The sequence below is a fragment of the Bombyx mandarina genome, chromosome 11, assembly GCF_030267445.1.
Source record: "Bombyx mandarina strain Sakado chromosome 11, ASM3026744v2".
In the NCBI taxonomy this organism is placed as follows: Eukaryota; Metazoa; Arthropoda; class Insecta; order Lepidoptera; family Bombycidae; genus Bombyx; species Bombyx mandarina.
In genome coordinates this window covers 4,260,052-4,282,632 of record NC_143218.1, presented here as the reverse complement: position 1 = coordinate 4,282,632, position 22,581 = coordinate 4,260,052, and the positions used below count along the sequence as shown (strand labels likewise).

General features: G+C 42.1%; 2 protein-coding genes across 4 annotated transcripts; one reads left to right on the top strand and one right to left on the bottom strand.

Moving 5' to 3' along the window:
• Positions 1-639: 639 nt before the first annotated feature.
• Positions 640-7,847, top strand: LOC114244480 (uncharacterized). Of its 3 annotated transcripts, XM_089730759.1 has the most exons (13): positions 640-975; positions 1,907-2,038; positions 3,114-3,605; positions 3,957-4,084; positions 4,578-4,649; positions 5,349-5,472; positions 6,117-6,215; positions 6,256-6,381; positions 6,454-6,558; positions 6,641-6,682; positions 6,878-6,979; positions 7,108-7,203; positions 7,270-7,847. In XM_089730759.1, the coding sequence occupies exons 1-13, from the start codon at positions 823-825 to the stop codon at positions 7,414-7,416; spliced, it is 1,818 nt and encodes a 605-aa protein (XP_089586885.1). In that variant the 5' UTR covers positions 640-822; the 3' UTR covers positions 7,417-7,847. The 3 variants fall into 3 exon arrangements, with proteins under 3 accessions (XP_089586885.1, XP_089586884.1, XP_089586886.1); XM_089730758.1 differs by having other exon boundaries at positions 7,108-7,847; XM_089730760.1 differs by lacking the exon at positions 4,578-4,649 and having other exon boundaries at positions 7,108-7,847.
• Positions 7,848-8,175: 328 nt separating this feature from the next.
• LOC114244380 (tubulin beta-4A chain) lies at positions 8,176-21,817 on the bottom strand. Its single transcript, XM_028176170.2, has 11 exons — positions 21,572-21,817; positions 19,418-19,529; positions 18,734-18,859; positions 17,858-17,959; positions 17,167-17,294; positions 16,750-16,917; positions 11,751-11,865; positions 11,471-11,681; positions 10,238-10,397; positions 9,229-9,330; positions 8,176-8,389 (listed from the first exon to the last, which is right to left on the bottom strand). Exons 1-11 carry the CDS (start codon positions 21,626-21,628, stop codon positions 8,315-8,317), a joined length of 1,356 nt encoding a protein of 451 aa, XP_028031971.1. The 5' UTR covers positions 21,629-21,817; the 3' UTR covers positions 8,176-8,314.
• Between the last annotated feature and the right edge of the window lie 764 nt (positions 21,818-22,581).

Here is a 22,581-nt window from a genome sequence, read left to right as displayed (position 1 = left end):
AACCGAACGAGTAAGCGAGCTCACGGGCTCAACTTGAGAGAATTTGCTAACACTAGCCCTAGCAAGTGCAGTGCTTCGCTTCGGGAGACGAGAAGGAAGTTATGCTAATGATAACGTTTTGTTAATTAAGTTTTTCTTCACTTTTAAAAGTACATTTATTTTGGCGTGTTTAAAAAATACTTAGCGTCCGTCAAAGTGCACAAATATAAGAAACTGTGGCTTCTTGGACCCCTCCAAAAAGTCCATTAAACTTAGTAAATAACCACCACCCACCACCCTACCGAAACATTTCTTTATTTTATCTAATCTCCTTTCATTTTATTTCATCCCAACTGTTTAGTATCAAATAAATTAACTTCATATTATTTTTCGTATAAAATTATATTGTAAAATTTTACGTATTTAAATATCGAATTATATTTAAGCTAAGCTATAAGGTCAAGAAACCGTAAGCCGTAAACAAATCGTAAAAACAGAAGCCACTTGACTTATTTAAACATAATGCGTTCAAATATTAGTGTTTCTGTTTTTTTTTAATCTTGAAGCACATGTCACTCAAAGGTTTTAAAAAAATTATTTAAAGTCCATGGTTTTAGAACACATCAGTCTGACAGTCAGTGTCATAGATTATACACTTAATATATGTCAGTGTGTTTACGCTAATCGAAGAATTTTGCCGATTTACTTGGAAATGAAGTAAATGTATAAAAAACGGTAGAAGAATTACAAAGTGTTGAAAATCCATTATGAAGTCATATTAGACATTCATTTAATTCATTCACACGATTAGGTTCATTTAAAAAACGTTTTTAAACCTTAATTATGTGGAACGATACTCAAAACGCGATTTTTATGCCGAAACACGAGATAAAATCCGAACTGATGTGCTGCAGGGGATGCTTAGGGACGGGCAGGCTGTACAACATGCACCAGTACGGTTTGGCGGAGCCTTATTCACTGCTCACCGGAATTGAGGCAAGTTCCTTTTTTTGCAGACCAAGTTTGGAAACAGAATGCGCATAGAGTGTTCGGCTACTAATTATAATTAGTTGACAATAAATTCGTGCATTAACGCCGTCTACTGGCTTCTTGTCGTGAATTTGGAGGATCTTTTTCAGGAACATATTTCTCATTATCTTAATGTGTACTTATTCATTCATGTACCGTTGATGTATATAAGTTTTGAAGTAATGTAAGTGGATAGGAGACTAGAGCAATTCCAAGATCACTTATTTGGATTAAATCTAACCGAGTCCTTCAAAATTTACATATTTTCAGTTGATCTGGCTTGGAATCGTACAAGACTTCTGATACTGAGCATCATATCCATGGACTCTTTAAACCACTTAACACATTCCCTACTGTGTAGCATGAATGTTCCCTACACTGACTCTGTTCCAAATAGATTCTATTAGATTGTGGGGCTTATATCATGTGGTGCAATCAATTTTTTTTATGAAAACTTTAACTGCGCCTGTGATTAGATCAGTCGCATGTCATTTGGATGGAAATTTTGAATATATTGGTTAGTTATGTTTTGCATCTTAAACTATACTTAACTTGATAATTATGAGTTTTCTTAATTTATTTATCGTAAGGCCATATACACCAGAAACAAAATAATACAGTACAATTTATCTAATGCGTAAATAATGCATACTGCCCATACACCTTATAATGCCTGAATGTCTTTAAAGAATAGATCAGTAGATAATTATTTGAAACTCAGCAGACTGGAGGTCATCTGGACAATATTATAAAAATAACCTAACATCAGGCATTTGAAGATATTTGGCATTTATGGTCTTACTCTTGTACCTGTTATCAACACAGAAATCTAAACCTTGTGTGGTTGAATGTTAGTTTTAAAATGATATATTTTTATGTAAACCAATGCTTTTTCCAGTTGACAGATCCGAATCGTCCCCAGCAACTCTGCAGTATGTGTAGAGCCCTACTTATCAAGTACACGTCGTTCAGAAGACGATGTCACGAAGCCGAGATGCTCCTACAGAGTTTGGCAGAAGTTAATCCGGTTGTGAGTATCAGTTTGAAGTAAAGAGATATAAATAATTAGTCCTTGCTAATTACCTTTTTTTTAATTTTTTTTATTTCTTAGATGGATGGACAAGCTCACAGCCCACCTGGTGTCAAGTGGTTACTGGAGCCCATAGACATCCGCAACGTAAATGCGCCACCCACCTTGAGATATAAGTTCTTAGGTCTCAAGTATAGTTACAACGGCTGCCCCGCCCTTCAAACCGAAACGCATTACTGCTTCACAGCAGAAATAGGCAGGGTGGTGGTACCCACCCGCGCAGACTCACAAGTGGTCCTACCACCAGTAATATACCATGACCGAATACTGTGCATAGAATGATGTAGAACAACTATCTTGGGCTCTGATACCAAGAGATGACATCCATTGCGGTCCTGTGAGATGTACACAAATGAAAATTATTCATTCCATGCGAAGTGTGAATTCTTTTGGTATGCACATGTTTATGAGTGGTAATGGCATAAAAGTGTCAGATTTTGGTTTGTGCTGAACATAAGTGGGAATTCACAATCAAATCTATTGACGTATATAAATTCTTGCAACATGTACTGAAGTTACCTATTCTTGTGCTGTGTAATTTATGGGTAATACGCAAAACAAAACTTAATAAAAATGTGAGTGGTGGTGGTAATTACTGGTGGCAGGACCTCTTGTGAGTCCACACGGGTAGGTACCACTACCCTGCCTATTTCTGCAGTGAAGCAGTAATACGTTTCGGCTTGAAAGGTGGGGCAGCCGTTGTAACTATACTGAGACCTTATGTCTCAATGTGGGTGGCGGCATTTGCGTTGTAGATGTCTATGGGCTCCGGTAAATACTTGGATGATACCTCAGATGGGCCGTGAGCTCGTCCACCCATCTAAACAATAAAAAAAACGCATACTTGATTATGAGTTTGTGTTATCTGAATTAACAGATTATTTTCATGTTTGCCTTTGTCTTCATAATCTAAGCAAGCCTGATTCACATTTCCTAATGTAAAGTATTCCTATACTTTATTACAGATAATGTTATCCAATGTTCAATCTAAACCATATTTGCTTAAATTCGTCAGCTAACAGTGGACAGCATATCGACCATAGACCGATTGACGCACCGTCTCAATCCATGCAATCAAACGTCTCCAACGAACGTTGCCTACCCGGAAATCGAGGAGGAACCACCGATAGAAGCACCACAAGAAGATATGATCTACGAAGAGCCCCCTCCCAGTCCGGAACGAAAGAAGAAGCTCAAGAAGTCCAAGCGAAAGTTCTCATTTGACGTCGAAGACTTGCAGCCTCTGAGCACGATCAAAACGGAGAAATTGAAACCGAAGAAGAGCAGGGTCAACAATCTGTATACGGACCCCGCGGACAGGGCCAAGTTCTCGGAGCGGTACGACGTGGACATCGTCGTTATGAGGAAGGAGGACGAGTACCAGGAGATGACGGACAGGAGGAACAGCGAGAAGTACTTGAGGGCCCATAACAAATGCGAGCAGTGCTACAAGGGGTTCATACACGAGGATACGCTGAAGAGACACGTCAAAGATAAACATGATGTTGTAAGTATCGTCATTACATTGTCTCTAGTTCTGCTCCTATCTTGTGCTTGTTGAATTGGATGGTACTACATTAAAGCTCGAAAAAAGCTGTCTTAGGGGATGGGTACCTATCTGGTAGCTACCAGTGCGCCCACGACCAGCCCTCTGACTAATATGGAGTACTCTACTTATTGCTGGTGGTGGGACGTCTTGTGAGTCCGTATGGATAGGTACCACCGCCAGCTATGAGAGCTATGAGCTTCACTACTCATCTAAGCAATAAAAAATCAGAGGAATCAGGAGAAGAACTAGACAAAGTTGTCGAGGGTTTGTGTGTGCATCACTAACCTGAAACTCCTCTCTCGCCGGTAGACCCTGGAGCACGTCTGCGAGTATTGCAAGTTCAGGTTCAAGGAGAGGTCGAACTTGTCGGGGCATTACCGGAGGCACCACAAGTACAAGTACATATGCAGGGCCTGCGGGATCACCACGAGGATGCGGTGAGTGACCTCTGACCTCGGATGACAGACGGATAACACGTCATTCCAGATCCTCCCAATTCACTAACGGTGGTTTTAGGTGCCCCAAACACCAGTCATCACGAAGGGTTCGGCGAGCAAATTAACCCATAGATACAGCCCACTGAGTTTCACGCTGGATCTTCTCAGTGGGTCGTGTTTCCGATCCGGTGGTAGATTCTGCGAAGCACTGCTCTTGTTAGGGCCAGTGTTAGGAACATCGTAAGGTTAGAGCCCTGTGAGCTTACCTTCTCCCTCGGTGAATCTAGTATAACCCCTCGAGGTTGCTAGAATAGGTAAAGAAAAAAGAATGACCAGTAGGAAGGTGTCGTGTTATCTTGTGGAGGCAAGAGCTTGCCTTGTTGGCGGAGTGGCAGTGGGACAAGGCACTGGGCCGAAGCCCTTTGCTCGGGCGCCGGTCGCGGCCTGGTCTCCATGCTGCTGTCGTCTCGTTGAAGTGGTTGTGATGTTGCAGCGAGCACGCGGTGCAGCACTCCAAGATGCACACGCAGAAGTTCGAGTGCAAGTACTGCGGGAAGGTCTTCAAGTGAGTAGCTTATCCTCGTGTCCTCCTGCAGTCAGCGGGGCCCTTTGAGTCCCGCAGATAGGTACACATCGTTCTAAGGATATTCACAGAAGACTTCCATGAAGGTATAACAGATGTAGATTTAGGGAAATGCAATGACTGGTGCTAAGGTGTTTTGTGATTCCGCAAGGGCAGGTACCACCGCACTCGTCACACTGTCAGTTGACCAGGGTAGTTCACACTGCGGCCTCGTGTCTGCAGCTGGAGCCAGGTGTACCGCGCTGACAATTTAGCACTAAATGGATTAAGAGCTAGCTTATCATTGTTGCAATAACTAATACAAATTTAGAAGCAGTAGGGTCTGAAATCGCGAAGATTTCATATCAGGACCCCCAATGTGACTTGTCGATATTCAGAGCCGGTTTAAAGGGTCACACCTCATGTCTCAAGGAGCGGTACGGCCTCACCACCTCCGAGCCGCAATCTATGTCCCCGTACACTTCTAGAGCACGCGGGGTGCGTGATGATCCTCAAACACTGATAGCATCGTCCAGTAATTCGCCTTCACCTTCGGTCCCCGTGACCTCGCGATGTTGTTCAGACACAGTCCTCGCCCCATAAATACATTTATTAAGATATTTCATTTAACGTTCGGAGTTGCACCCCGCTCCCTGCGCGGGCACGTGCGGCGGGGCGCGGGCTCAGTCCTTGCTGTTGCAGCACGAAGGGCACGACGTACCACACGCACGTGCGCAGCAAGCACGGCTCCGAGCTGCCCTGGTGCAGGATATGCGGGGACGCCTTCATCAGCACCAAGACTCACATGGAGAGACTCCATAAAGAGGTGACGTTGTTAATAAATAATGCTGGTGGAAGAGCACGCACTTAGTGCTCCGTGAAGTCGTCGTGGCCTCATGAGAGTAAGACGGCCGGCGTGCTCGTGTCGCTGCGTGACGGACTGGGGTCGCCGCCACCCGCCTAGTTCCGCCGCGATGAGTTGTTACTGAACACTGTAATATAGTTGAATGTTCACCCTTAAGGCTCCGTCAAACAGAACGCGTAATTAGCGCGCGTCAGAGTGCTAAACTGACGGCGCGCTATGACGCCGAGATGTGTTGGTAACATACCGTCAAACAGAGCCCTATTGCTTTAAGTACGCAGCGCTCTGTCGCGGCGTTAGGACGCTTTGACGTCAGGCGTTGTAATTTTTTACAAATTTTATTTTAGCGTCCGAGTGAATGTGTATAAAAAAACTGGATAATGCCCGAAAAATGTATAGAAATAGTTGAATCCCTCGACATCTTAATACTTTTAAATTTTCACACTGCTATCGAAAGGCACTATGATTTGGCGGGTGCGTTGCGTCAAGGAGCGTTGGACTCATCTAGTCAATTTGTGTGACATGTAAAGAGCGCGACGTTAAAACGCAGCGCTCAGTACGCGTTCTGTTTGATGAAGCCTCTAAGTCTCAAAGTGGGACCCCCGCAGGTGCTGAACCTGCCCGCGGCCCTGCGCTGCGCCGAGTGCGGCACGCAGTTCCTGAGCGAGAGCGCGGCGCGGGGGCACGCGGCGGGGGGCGCGGGGGGGGCACGCGGCGGGGGGCGCGGGGGGGCACGCGGCGGGGGGGCCGGCGGGGGCGGCGCGGTGCGCGGGGGGCGCGTGCTGCGTGCACTGCGCCCAGCGGTTCGACGGGGAGCGCGCGCTGCGGGACCACGTGCTCGCCGTGCACAAGGTGCAGTACTCCTGCGCGCAGGTGAGCCGCCCTCAGCCACAGTGCCGTGCTGTGTCCCACGTGGACATGACTCGACAAATATTGATATTTCAGTGCAACAAGACGTTCAGCCATGAGAGCAAGCTGAACAACCACCTGCTGGAGAAGCACAGCGAGGGCGAGGCCGACGCGCCGCCCGGCAGGAAGCGGTACATGAAGGTGGGGGCGGGGCGGGGGGACCGGGGGGGTCGCACTCTCATGCGCATTTGAAATATTTAAAAAATCTATTTAAACATTACAGGTAGCGCCCGCGATGTGCCACATCTGTGGGAAGATAATAGCGGTGAGTACAGTGACCTCTGACTCCGTGACCTTGTGACCTTAAGTAACTTTTGACCTCAAAAGCGAATTTTAATCATAACAAACGATACGCAACCGCAAATAGACATTTGATCTTAAACAAAAGCTTCCAAAAGTGCCCTTTGACCTCCCAATGTTCAGTTTACGCATAGTGACCCCACGCTCGCTGCGTCCCCAGGACCAGTACCACATGGTGTACCACCAGCGGATCCACACCGGGGAGAAGCCGTACGCGTGCTCCGAGTGCCCCAAGCGGTTCCGCATGCCGGAGCAGCTCCAGGTGAGTGGTGCTGCAGAGGTGCTCCAGCACTGAGCTACTCGCCGGATCTCCCTCAAACTAACTTATACAAATAGCTTGATATTGGTGTCGGTCACCTCCACTGACTCGCCCCTGTTGGTCCGCCGCAGAACCACGTGCGCATCCACACCGGCGAGCGGCCCTTCAAGTGCAAGTACTGCCCCAACACGTTCAAGACGTACCCGGCGATGAGCAGACACCACCTCGTGAGTACAGCGCTTGTAGTGGTCCCCTCATCGCCACGCCGCGCTCACGTGCTCCTGTGTCGCCAGGTGCACACGGGGGTCCGGCGCCACGCCTGCTCCGTGTGCGACAAGGGCTTCGCCACCAGCGCCGAGATGAAGGCGCACGTGCGGACCGTGCACATGAAGATCCCGGCGCGACCCCGCCCCCGCAGGTACCGCGCCGCCGCCCCCTAGTCCGCCCTCCCCTATCAGCAAGCGATCCTCTTACAGTACGAAGCTCGCCAAACTAACTATGGACTGTACAGAGCGGAGCGGGACTAGCATCGGAGAGTCCCCCGTGTGACCCCCCACTGCCCCCCTACTAGATACTGCGTCACCAGTGACGCCTACTCGCGCGCCCTCTGACGCGTCCAATGGAAATGTTCCCCGGAGTGGGGGACTGAGGGTGACAGAGTGTAAACACACACAAAAATAACATATTATATTGGAACTTTAACCAAAATTACTTGAGTAGCTTATGACAATTAACTGAACTGAATTTCCCAATCGCCCCACTGGGGGACCGCCTGTGAAATCCTCTAACGTACATATTACTCATTACACAACTCAACATATAAATATTTATTTCTAATCGATTGAATGTGTAATTAAATAGACAAAAGAAACTATATTTTGACTTTTATTAACCGTTATGAATATGTATTTTGTCTCTCTCTTGCCCATACAGTGTTATAAAGACAATCAATAGAACTGCACTATGTCTTAGATATACGAAACGTAACTGGCTGTGAGGGAAATAGAGAAGAAAATGTGTGCTCGCACCTCTCTCTTGCCCCCTAATCACATTTTTCGTAAAGCCCCCGTCACGCTTTCACCAACTTACTCCCAAAGTCAAGCGTGCGTAAAGAAGTTTCACTTTAAAAACTGAACGGCAATCGAAAAGGCTGATAACAAAACCTAAAGTTGAGGATACAATGAAATTAAAACAATCTGTACAGTTTAATGATTATAATTTACATTTTGATTGGACGCAACACGTGGCTAAACGTGCGTCTGTCTATGGTTCGGTCGTCTGAGAGTGATGACGTCACGCGAGGAGGCCGCCAGGACTGGTCTCCGGGCTGCGTCCTGGTTAGGCTTCTTCTAAATAGTCCTCCTCTGGGATTTCCTCCTGGTCCTCGAAGTCTCCGTCGTCAACGCCAACCTCCTGCAATACATTATAAGACCAGCCGCTGGGCCAATCAAAGGATACGGCCCATCAGCTGGTGGTTACCATCGCTCATGGACGTCAGCAATGCCAGGGTTTTAATCAAGTCGCCGCCTGTCACTAAAGCCCCCCCTTGGGATATGAGGTCGTCGACTCCACTGTACTGTTGCATCCTTCTCGTGAACATGAGGGTCCGCGGCAGCTCCCCTCGGACTGACTGATACACCCGCTTATACAACCTTTACACGTAAGTATCTTATAAACCTATCTACCTTATAAACCTTATATAATATAAAACCTATCTTATAAACCTATTTAATATTTACAATACGTGAAGCAAAAACTTTGTTTTTTTTTACGAAAATTGCGTGGACGGAGGGGTATGAAATTCCACGCTTATAGAGAAGGAGTGCCGAATGCATTTTTTTAAATAATAAATTAAAAATACGTTATAAACAAAAACATTACATACGCTACCATGTATTTGACACACTCACCCATATATACTCTTTTGTTATTGTTTAAAGTCTGGTCAAATTGAGAGATTAATATTTTTTGTCTTAATATTATTTGTCATTTGTAATTAATAAAAAAAGGGCGAATTTCGACCACTAGTATATAAAGATACATCTGTATCAGGCGCAATTCAATATTGTGGTCGACTAGTTCTATTCTCGTGAGGCAGCCCCAGTGCAGAGGACCAGGGTGCAGGGGTAACCCCTGGAAGTGGCCCGTCGGGTCCTTCGCCTAAATATCTTACTAATTAAAAATAAAAATAGGTTGGCTAAAATGTCGAGCTACCGACGGCCCTGTTACCCTCAAGTGCAGCGCGAACTCACCTCGTACTGCTGGTACTCGGAGACGAGATCGTTCATGTTGCTCTCGGCCTCCGTGAACTCCATCTCGTCCATCCCCTCCCCGGTGTACCAGTGCAGGAACGCCTTCGGAAACACGCGAGGGTTTTACAAATTTTTATCAACCATAGTTATTTGTAAGCCACGTGAAGGTTATTTTGTTTTATAATCTTAAGTGATTATCAGGATCCATGGACATCATGCGAATGCCGCAGCCTACTTTGAGACATCAGGTAATTTCAACCCACAGCAGTAATAGGCACTGTTCAAGATCTTCATTCACAACGTCAAACGGAACGCATATGCTAATTTGTTTGTATTATCTGTGCATTTTCGTTCAATCACGACTTTGGGGACTTTTTGGCGGGAACGCGAGGAGTGAAGTTGTGTCATTTGTTTTATTTTGTCTATTTAGTGTTTCTTCAGGTTTAAATGTGTAATAACGGTGGTTTATCAACTGTTTAATATCTGTGAAAGTGCACAAATGTGGGAAAATGAAACAAAGCCGCTGGACGCAACTTCTCGGGATCCTCCAAAAAGTCCACTGAAAAAATCTTAGTAAATGACCACCATTTTACTAAGATTATATTTCATTCCATATCATCTCATTTCATTTAATTTCATCCCAGTTGATTAACGTCTCAAATTAATCATTTTCATTTCATTTCACTCCATATTATCATTTTTCATAAAAATAAGAACATAAATTAAAATAAGACATGAAAATCACTTAAAAAAAAAATCACGACTTTGGCGCCTTTTTTTCTAATATTTTATCTAACTACTATTGTCGAACTAAAAGTAGATTCTATATCATTCACTACTACAACACCGACTTAATAATTGTCCTGAGCGTGGACAGGCACCGTTTCCTCTCGTTACAATACTACAGTTGCGGGTTCCTCTATGTACTCCAATATCCAGCCGCTCACTGTAGGAGCGGTCCGCGGGCAGCAGCCAACACCGCAGTTTGGTGCTGGCGACTCGCGCCTACCTTCCTCCTGAACATCAGCGTGAACTGCTCCGAGATCCGTTTGAATATCTCCTGGATGGCGGTCGTGTTGCCGACGAAGGTGGCGGCCATCTTGACGCCGCGCGGCGGCACGTCGCACACCGCCACCTTTACGTTGTTAGGGATCCACTCCACGAAGTAACTGGAAGGAGTGTTCAGCGGGTGAAGGTTTAATTAAGGTTAAGGAGCCCATGGACATCTACAACGTAAATGCCGCCACCCACCTTGAAATGCTGGTGGTAGGACCTCATGTGAGTCCGCACGGGTAGGTACCACCACCCTGCCCATTTCTGCCGCAAAGCAGTAATGCGTTTTGGTTTGAAGGGTGGGACAGCCGCTGTAACTATACTTTGGACCTTAGAACTTTCCTTTAGGCCGCGACGACTCTTATTCTATAGTCGTCCTCTGATTGGACGTCAGCAATGCCAGAGTCAGAGTCCAATGAGTTTGCAAGGGTCGCTTGAAAACAGACATGCCTTGCGCTTGGAAAACAGCGTGGAGGGTTCATTCTATATCTCGCAACCGCACTGTGAATGAACGCAGTGGTTCTAAGTAATATGAATGAGGTCTGTCTTCTCATTAGAACTACTCCGTAGACTGATTCTGTATTAATAGTCTGATTTTATATGAATAATACTAAGTTTGGTCACTCTTTGCTGCGATTGTAGTTAATTATGTAAAAAACGTAGATTTCTTGAAGCTATTGACGAGCTATCTGTTGTCCTTCCCAGCAGCGCCGACTTTCACATGACAATCGGAACAACGGTTTGCAAATAGAGGACACATATTGATCGGTATTTAAATATATCCACAATTTGTAGCTTATATGAAACATTTAGACTTCCCATACAGCGCCATATTTTAGTTACTTACGGAACTCACAGATAAACCCTTAGTCTTACTAAATTAATAATAAGCAATAAAATGATTAGAAATTGAGATAAAAACTATCTCTCAAATTGGAACAAAGCACACATTTTGAAAGAAAAAACGTCACAATCAGATAGTTGGTTTCAGAGTTCATCGCGGACAAAAGTCGTGACTCGATTCCTTACATCCAAATGCTCACTCAGTCACCCACATTCAGCAAGGCCGTGAACTACGAGGACTGTACGCGTCACGCCAAGCGTATGATGCTGCTCGACAAACGGTCACGGATGACACTATCGTTCGGGACTGTACACCCGTCACCCACCTACCACCATCGTCACCCACCTCGAATTCTTGTCCTGAACGGCCAGCATCTGCTCGTCGACCTCCTTCATCGACATCCTGCCACGGAATATGGCGGCCACTGTGAGGTACCTCCCGTGCCGAGGGTCGCAGGCTGCCATCATGTTTACGGGACTGAACAGCTGCTGCGACAGCTCTGGGACGGTCAGGGCGCGGTACACTTGACTGTTACGAGCCGTCAGTGGAGCGAAACCTGACGAGAAACAATACAGTAGACACTCACACCCGACCTTCACCTGCCTTCTAGTCCCACACTACTCACCAGGCATGAAGAAGTGTAGCCTCGGGAACGGGACCATGTTAACAGCCAGCTTCCGTAGATCCGCGTTCAGCTGTCCCGGGAAACGAAGACAAGTGGTCACCCCGGACATGGTCAACTGGAAGCACGCAGTCACGAATTGCTTTATAACAAGACCAAGTCTTCTCGGAGTTAAGCATGTGCGCTGACACGTGCACGTTCGAACAGAGTTTCGCTAACACAGCTGTATCTCATGGAGATGGGCACGTTTGGGCCGAGCTTGCCGGTGGGAAACAAAGCCTCGCAAAATCTTTTCTACCAATGGATTTCGATAGAGACAAAGTTCCTACCTCTTAACGTATCTATTAAGGTATTTCGATCGAATGGTGGAAGGCTTTACAGTGAACGTCCAACCCGCGGAGACGAAGGTCTGTTCGTAATATTGAAGTAGTATTGTTACGTCGGTAAGAGTAACGTTATCTATCGCCGAATAGCAGAAAGGAATATCAAAAAATCTAGTGAGATCGAGAACGCTCGAGAAGTACAACGCCATCTGTTGTCAAATGGCGGAAATGCATATCGGTAATACTCGACTTGTGAGAAATGTTCTCGATAATTCTAGGGATGGCATATCGACTATAAAAGCGTTGCAGAGATGGCACGAAGTTAGTTAGTAATCGGAACTTCTCGAAGCGAAACAGCGGACGGATCACAGAAGTGAATTGAAAATTTTAAAGTATTCTGTGTGTGTTCTAATTTGTACTTCAGTAGGCTTAGTGCGAGTTTCAAAAATCGAATCGAATGACTCGCATCGAGTGTACGCTCTTCACGGTGAAACGTGCGGAGCTCTGAGTGCGAGTTAGTCGATTTGCAGGACGTTTATTCATCTTGAAAAGCGATATTTTTTTCTTTTATATTGGTAGCACGCAAGGTTTGTTTTTAAGGCGTTTAATTGAAATGCCAAGCTTTCTAACGATATTTATAATTAGTCGGGTAATGGGTAATGTACCTGTACTTAGTGAGAGTTTTTTTAATTACTCAATCGATGTTAATGTTATGTTTAATTTGTGTGAGGTTGTATCAGTGCCACCTAGTGGTAAACTTATGAATCCCATTTTGTGGGAGAGAGAAAGTTTGTTTATGTTGCTGTCTCATGTATCGAATAGCTTTACCAAAGTGAGCCTCTCGATTATTGTATGTGCGAGTGCGAGTTACAAATTAATGGATTTTGAGAGTATTTCTTCACTTTCAAGCAAGTTAAGTAGTCACTAAAAATTTTGCCGTGAAACCAATACAATATCAAGATTTTTTCTTTCGTTTTTAATAATAATGTTGTTTTTTAAGGTTTTATCTATTCTAATCGTTTATACACATATATTTTTTCGGTTACAAAATTTTATAGACGTCTAGCTAGTTGTAAATACATATTAATTCTTTGCTTTTTCATTTAATTCTTATTAAATCATTGCTTTTTTTTAAAGAGTTGTTTGATGAGAGAGAGAGAGCGAGATAGAGTTGTTTTTTTTTTATTGCTTAGATGGATGGACGAGCTCACAGCCCACCTGATGTTAAGTGGTTACTGGAGCCCATAGACATCTACAACGTAAATGCGCCACCCACCTCGAGATATAAGTTCTAAGGTCTCAGTATAGTTACAACGGCTACCCCACCCTTCGAACCGAAACGCATTATTGCTTCACGGCGGAAATAGGCGGGGTGGTGGTACCTACCCGTGTGGACTCCCAAGAGGTCCTACCACCAGTGAAAGAGTATTCTTTATTGTACACAAAATGAATAAATATTTTGAAACATTTTTTCTTGGTCTTATCGCTAAGAGTGATCTCTTCCAGACAACCATTAGATGGGCAAGAATAATTTCGAAATGAATTGCACACTGTGTATCTATCTATTATAGAAATATATACACACCCGCACATACACACGCGTACACACACACACACACACGCGCGCGCAATATACATATTTACAGGTACATATGTACAGATTTATATTTATAAATTATATAGAAATTTGAACAATGTAATAATAATTTTGCTTCTTTACACATTTATAAATAAGGATGGATGCTCGTAATAATTTTAGTATATTTGGGCCACCTAATGAAGATCATCAACACTATTACCGTAAATACAATCATTTTATAAACGTTCAACGGGTAAAAGATTAAACCTATGTAAAACATAATTTCTTTAATTAAAAAAAGCTGAAATAATTACCTATTCCAAGATTAATTATGTTAAGTATGTCTAAATATGTAATTACAATTAAATAAATTCTATAATAAACTTCTAATTCTAATACTTCTATTAAAGTTACTAAAAAAATATGTTTATGCTGGGCAGTTTTCGTGTATTTTAAAGGTTACGCCATTACGGCAAAGTTTGTTTACGAAATTGCACCCTTAGAATGGAAGTGGTATAACTAAAAAATTTAAGATTAGTTTTATATTTCAAAACACTTATGTATTATTATTAAGAACCTACATTTTAAGTAGGTAATACGTGCAGCAAAAATGTTGGACTCCTTTTCACGAAAATTGCGCGGACGGAGAAGTATGAAATTTCCCACACTCATAGAGAATATAGAGAAGTAGTGCAGATTGCTATTTTTTTTTTATTGTGCATAAACAATATAAAAATAAACTAAATGAATAAAAAAACCTTACACACATTACCATGTATTTGACACACACACACGCACACACACATGCATTTATACTTTTTTTGTTTATTGATTTATCAATCTGTGGTCAAATTGAGAATAGATTAATATTTTTTGTCTTTAATATTATTTTTCTATAATGTAGCCTTGGCGACATAGAGCAATGATTATTATAGAAATGATGATAATAGAAAGGTGACAATAGAACTATAATAATGTTCAAACTTAAAAATTTAAATAAATTATGGTCAAATTTCGACCACTGGACTACCATTAGTAGATAATAATAAAATCATTTATTGCCTTTCACACAGATTTAGATTATTACAGGCAGCCTACAAGGAAACAACAAAAAAACAAAACACTATTATATCATTTCTGGCAAGCAGCTCAACATTTGCACTTGTATATTATTAATAGGAATTTTATTAAGAATATTGACAATTTATGAGGAATTTGACAAGTACGGATTAGTTATAGATATATGTAGTTACATATTGTAAATTAAATTAGTTTTATAAGTGCAATAAAAAATAATTTAAATGATAAAGCCATACCTTTTTCCAATGTGACGATTAGAGGGTATCCTATTATTCTTTTCTATATTATTCTATCAGCTTATAAAATTAAACAGTCTCTTTTAGTCTAGAAAAGGACAAAGTACTCTTTCTGTCTTTTTCAAATAAAATGGCATGCCTTAAAGTGTTTAAACCGAAAAACTAAAAAAATACAATTATTGTATTACAATATTGAAGTTTACCAGAAACTACGAATTTTAGGTTGAGCCGCTTTAATTCTAAAGGTACAAAATAGTATTGAACACGTGACATTACCCGAATAATTTTGAAAGTAGTGGTTCCCATTAAAATGCTGTTAAAATGCGTTGTATTTCATTTAGACGGTCTAATGCCAAAACATCACGTTACCAATATACGAGAAATGATATTATTGCTGCTCTCGGTGAATAAACGCCCTGCGAAGCGAGTAGCATATCTCAACTCACACTCACAATTCTTCATTTTTCACCGTATAGAACGTAAACTCGATTTGATTTTGATTTATTCATTTACAATTGAACAACTAGGAAAAAAAGATGAAAAGACATTTTGGAGGGACCGCGAGGAGCTAAATTGTGTGAATTGTTTTATTTTGTCTATTTAATGTTTCTTAGTTTATGCGTATTTAATATTTCTTCGTGTATAAGTGTAATTTTGAGACCGTCCTGGCCTAAAGGTTAAGGCGTCCGGTGTATTCGTATCTTGCAATGCACCGGTGTTCTAATCCCGCCGGCGGGTATCAATTTTTCTAATGAAATACGTACTTATCAAATGTTTACGATTGACTTTCACTGTAAAGGAATAGCATCATGTAAAAAAAATCAAACCCGCAAAATTAATTTGCGTAATTACTGGTGGTAGGACGTCTTGTGAGTCCGCACGGGTAGGTATCACCACCCTGCCTATTTTTGCCGTGAAGCAGTAATGCGTTTCGGTTTGAAGGGTGGGACAACCGTTGTAACTATACTGAGACCTTAGAACTAATATTTCAAGGTGGGAGGCGGCATTTGCGTTGTAGATGTCTATGGGCTCCGGTAACCACTTAAGATTAGGTGGGCCGGGAGCTCGTCCACCCATCTATACAATAACAAAGTAACGTGGGTTTATTAACTGTTTAGTATCTGCGAAAGTGCGAAAATTTAAAAAATTAAACAAAACCGCTGGACGTAGCTTCTCGAAGTCTTCGAAAAGGTCCACTGAAAAAAATCTCAGTATATAATCAGCATTTTGCAGAGATTATATTTTATCCCATATTATCTGATCTCATTTCATTTCATTCCATGCCAATTGATTAATGCTTAAAATTAATCAAATCCATTTCACTCCATATTATCATTTTTCATAAAAAAAGATTAGGCTTTATGGCATGATACTTTTGCCTCTCTAGTTGGAAAAATAGAACTACTAAAGAAATACTCGATCGAAACGTTAAAACCCACTAATTTGTAACACGCACTCGCACAAATGTCATTCGTGGTACTAATTTCGGTAAAATTACTCGGTTACGAGATCACAACGTTAATATGAACTCGCACTCACAAAATAACACCGGGTACGTTTGCCGGTAGGGGCGCTGTTCCAATTGCATACAAATTTGAGCAAACTGGCTCGCTATCGAGAGCGTTACAAAACTCGCACTAAGCACACAGTAGAATTTTTATTTATTCCGAACCCTAGCGCGTAACAATAATTTAAGTCCAATCCCAGTACAACTTCAAGAGACTCCGCCGTTGCGCGCTACAGTTAGTCGCAGTGCTTGGGACATCATTACACACAAGACTCACCGAAACTAAGTGATTGAGGTCGCCGTAGGTGGGCGAGGCAAGCCTCAACGTCCTGAAGCAGATGTCGTAAAGCGCCTCGTTGTCGATGCAGAACGTCTCGTCCGTGTTCTCCACCAGCTGGTGCACGGAGAGGGTCGCGTTGTACGGCTCCACGACGGTATCTGACACCTGTCAAAAGTGATAGTTGTCAACGAGCAATGGCCGCGCGCGCCACCGGCACTCATAAATCTCAGTAGTGCCAAGGAACTATTTCGTATAGGCCTGAGTCATGGAACTACTGTAATTGAGGTTTCAAACTGGATGATGACATTTATGTTGCTCATTTTCTTATCTCAGTTTATAAAAAGGAGTAGTTTGGGAGCTGATGCAACATTTTTTATTTTTTTTATTTGGCCGTGACATTAACTGATTACTGACCTTCGGCGATGGTACAACGCTGAAAGTGTTGACAATCCTATCGGGGTATTCCTCACGGAGTTTGCTGAGGAGGAGGGTTCCAAGGCCGGACCCCGTCCCCCCTCCCAAGGAATGGGTCAACTGGAAGCCTGGAATCAAACCACATCTCCTCCAATTGTTTGTGGACATTGCTACAGTTTTTTTTTGTTGTAAAAAAGTAAAACCGAAATAAGTAAGCCTAGTAGTTAGCTTTTGCGTTATGAAGTTAGCAGCCATGCCTGTGAAATGTTAACTAATTAAAGTTAGCAAAAAATTGCACACACACATAAAAGCAGTTCCTCGCATTTGTATATTCCGGTCATCATTCTCTTCGAACCCGTTGCTTGCGACGAAGGGCTCGACGACTAAATTAGCTCACAGACACAGCCCTTTGAGTTTCTCGCCGGATCTTCTCAATGGGTCGCGATTCCGATCCGGTGGTAGATTCTGCGAGGAACTGCTCTTGCTAGGGCTAGTGTTAGCAACGTGGTCAGGTTTGAGCTCCGTGAGTTCACCTACTTGTTACGATTAAGCTAAAATGACCTTTCAAGGCCATCAGCATAGTTAGGAAAAAAAAGGGTATTCAAAGCGATGTGCGTGAGGCCGTGGAGGTTCATCCTCTACTATAACGGAGGAGCAGGCCGGCGCGCGTCCCACACGCTGACTACATTACCCTGCAAGCAGTCACAGCCCTCGGCCTCCTTCCTGACGACGTCCAGCACGGATTCCACCAGCTCAGCGCCTTCTGTGTAGTGACCTTTAGCCCAGTTATTCCCTGGAATATAGTTGCTCTTTTGTTATACGTGCGATAACCAATAAAGATATCGCAGAGTAAAACACGTCAGGTTTTAGAGTGAACACATCCCGGCGTTGCTTAGTATTACATAGAAAACTGTGAAGTGATTTATAAAGTTCCGTTTTTTAGTATTTTTTTATGTTTTTATTTTATAACTTTTATGTTTTAATTATTTTTTTATTGCCCTTGTGGACAGACGAGCATACGGCCCACCTGATGGTGAGTGGTTACCGTCGCCCATGGACTTCAGCAATGCCAGTGTATTTGTAATTTGCAATGTATTTTTCCAGTCACTGATTTCAGTTCATTTTCGTTCACTATCCACTATAAGAGGAAGCTTGTGCGGGTTTTGATTATCATCTTTTTAGTTTACTATACGTATCTATTAAGCTGATAGTTTTCTATCTCGTTTCATTCTAACTCGAAGAGTTGGACGTGCGAACTAATCCAGCTCGAAACAGCTTCCTGAGTTTCTCGCCGGATCTTCTCAGTGGGTCGTCATTCTGATCCGGTGATAGATTTAGCGAATCACTGCGCTGGCTAGGGCTAGTGTTAGCAATACCTTCAAGTTGAACTCGTGACCTCACCTACCAATCCGCGTGCAGTTGCAATAGCGCCTTAGGCTATCAAAGATTAGACAGGGAAAAAATAGTTTGTGTCTGGCGGCACCCACTTGGGTCAGAAGTGGATCCTACCAGCAACCTTCAACCTAACCATAACCACGTGTTGATAAGGGTTCCCCACTGTCCTCACCTGCCCCGCTCTGTCCAAACACGTAGTTGTCCGGCCGGAACAGCGCTCCGTACGTCGAGGACTTGATGGCGTCCATGGTCCCAGGCTCCAGGTCCACCAGCACGGCGCGGGGCACGAAGCGTTTTCCTATAAAATCAACCACCCTGCTTATTTCTGCCTAGAAGCAGTAATGCGTTTCGGTTTGAAGGGCGGGGCAGCCCTTGGAACTAGGTATACTTGAGACTTTAGAACTTGTATCTCAGGGTGGATGGCGCATTTACGTTGTAAATTTCTATGGGCTCTAGTAATTACTTTACATCAGGTGGGCTGTGAGATCGTCCACCTGAGCAATAAAAAAAATTCAATTGATTAGCTTATTTTCTTGACGGGTAACCGCTGTTTAAGCAACCAGTTGGTTGAAGCTCTGAATGAAATAAAGAGAGGGAAAATGCGAAACATGTTTTGTATGTAGAATATAAATAAAACATATTATTAGCTTTTCTAATACAATGTGCTTAGTGCGAGTTTTTTAACGTTCTCGATAGCGTAAAAGTTAGCTCACATTTGTATGGAATGGGATAGTTTGCGTACGTTTGCCGCTAGGGGCGCTGTTCCAACTGCATACAAAATTGGGTTAACTTTTACGCTATCGAGAACGTTAAAAAACTCGCACTAAGCACACAGTCTTGTTGTATCCATACGAACCGTCATCAGCTTCGTTGTAGTAAACACCGATTCTCTCGAGCTGCAAGTCGCTCTCTCCGTGGTAATGTCCAGTCGTGTCGATCCCGTGCTCGTCCGAGATTATTTCCCAGAACTGAGGAAGGAAATAATATATTTTTAACAGCTTATTTCGACAAATTCAACATTGGGTTGTAGGAAAATATGGGACAGCGCCATCTATACGCAGGAATTGAGAAACTCTGAACTGCTCTTTTTATTGATTTTGTAACCGACTTCGAAAAAGAAAGAGGTTCTTAATTCGACTGTATGTTTTTTTTTATGTTTGTTACCTCATAACCTTTGGCTGGGTGAACCGATTTAGATGATTACTTTTTTATTATTAGAAAGCTGACGCTTCCCGTGTAGTCCCATTTCAATTTAGTAAGTTCTGATAATGGTATCCATTTGAAAACCATATAAGTCTAAAATTTGCATGAAGTACGTGCGCGACAAATAGATGAATAACTCAATAACTCACACGCCAACCAATTTTGATGGCTATTGTTTTTAGTGCATATTAATTTGTTTTAGAGGATCTTTTATTTTCTATTTGAAGTTGGTTTTGTTAACGCATGTCTTTTTACAATTATGTATTGCTTCAATGAATGAGCTCACGACCCACCTGGTGTTAAGTGGTTGCAGGAGCCCATTGACATCTACAGTATAAATGCCGCCACCCAACTCGAAACATGAGTTCTAAAGTCTCAGTTTTTATAGTACAAGCCTGCTCGAACTTTCAAATCCTAACTACAATGCCAAGATATATTCATTGGTTTGTCGCAAGCCATGTCTACGAGCGAACTAAACCACAGACGCAGTCCACTGAGTTTCTCGACGGATCTCCTCAGTGGGTCAGGTATCCGATTTTTTTTTCTACTTGCTCTAGTAGCCTCGAAGGGTTATTCTAGATTTACCGAACTAGTAGGTGAGCTCAGGGGGCTCAAAACGGGAGTGTTGCTAATACTGGCCCTAGCAAGAGCAGTGCTTCGCAGAATTTACCACTGGATCGGAAACGCGACCCACAGAAGATCAGGTGAGAAACTCAGTGGGTTCAGCGAATCCGATCAATTCAATGAAGCACTGCTCTTGCTTGGGCTAGTGTTAGCAAATTCTCTCAGGTTGAGCCCGTGAGCTCACCTACTCGTCTGAGCGTAGCTGGAATAGCCTCTTAGGCTACAAGACAATAGGTAGAGAAAAAAACTCAACCAAGTATGTCGTGAAAGACTTTTAACAAATGTAACTCGTGGGAACGACATCTCAGCGGTACGCACGCGGTAAATATACAACTGTTTATTAGATTTTAACTGTACAAATATGCCTTAATAATTAAGTATAATTTACTAAATTTACTATAACAAGAGGTCCTACCACCAGTAACAGTGACAATAAACAAATTGTATGCGTGCGTGTACGTGTCAGATACATGGTAGTGTGTGAAATGTTTTTTTATTGTTAGAATGTATTTTTTAAGCACAATTTAAAAAAATATTTACATTCTGCACTCCTTCCCTATATTGTCTATAAGTGTGGGAGATTTCATACTCCTCCATCCGCGCAATTTTCGTAAAAAGGGTTACAAAGTTTTTGCTTCACGTATTAATATATAGATTGTATAGTTTACTTAATAAATATAGCTTATTATATGTATTTTTTTCATGCACGTATGAAAGGTTGTCGTGAGTTTGTTGAGAGTATGTGCAGCGGTGGTAAAACCAGTTTAGGATTGTTCCTTCGAGCCATAACAATGTTTCAAGCGCCATCTATACATGAAAATCCAACAACGCCTTTGCGGGCTCACAGCTGATTACTTGTTGCTGTTCTGCCCATTTCAATCGCGAAATAATCCCCCATCACTCCAATAGCAGAGCAGGAAAAAGGTCTAAGTCGTAATTCAACCTCAAATTTCAAAGTAAAAAATTTACATGACCGGGTATCACAAATACTACTTACTACACTTTAAGTCACCATTTTAAAACAACATCTCACAATCGGACAAACTAGAGCAGTGCAACATTACAATGATGTCTTAATTGATGCCAAGAATGCAAAAGGAAATCGCTGATCGAAGAAAAAAAAACAATACGATGCAAATAAACTTAATTAGATCATTATTGTTCCATCGTCCACATTACGTACCTTCGATCCTATTTGATTGCCACATTGTCCGGTCTGCAAATGAACTATTTCACGCATTCTCGTATTAAAATGTGTTAACTTTACGCAAAACTATACAACTCCGAGTGTGACAGACGGACTATTTTAAGACATCGCTCACGCGTCCCACTGAACGCTTCAGGGTTATGATTGAAGCGAAGTTGCTGCAGTTTTATTGATAAAAGTCACGTTTAAGTGTTTTCTCGTTAAATATTAATTCAATTTTGTGATATTTTTAGTTGAAATTAGATTAAACATGTCTGGTGTGATACGTAAAAAGTTTATAATAGCGCCATCTAGTAGGGTCATTTAATAAACAAATGTATATAGGTCAAGGTTGGTGCGTTAGTACCTACGTGATAAATTATTAAACATAGCTAAATACGAAGACTATTTCTAAAGAAAATATTGGCTTTTGATGTACAATTATTCTATTGAGAGGCGAGTTGTGATATTTTTTAATAAGTACCATCTGACGTTAATACGAAAAACTAAAATCATCTCTTGTGAATAAAAATGTATGTTTAACCGCGTCAAAATAGTAAGTTAGTGTCAAACTAGTAAAGTAATAGACTTGATAATCATTGAAATACAACCACTGCGCTGGCAGAGACGCAGCGATACCACGGGTGCATATTTAGTATTATAGAAAAAAAGGAAATTACTTTAAATTCTTTGTACTCGCTTCATTGCCTTTTTCATGTGATGGATTTATGGAATATTTTTGTTGGATGATTTAAATTACAAAGTCTACGTACGCCTTTAATGTATTATAAAAAAAATACCATAGATAATTGAAATAGAACGAGGGGAACGCGAGGAGCAAAGTTATGTGATTTGTTTTATTTTGTCTATTTATGTTTTTCTTCAGCTTTAAATTAATTTAAGTGCAGCTTTAAATTTAACTGCACAAACAAAAGTTCACTAGAAAAAAATTCAGTAAATAATAACAACCATTTTACTGAGATTATATTTCACTCCATATCATATCA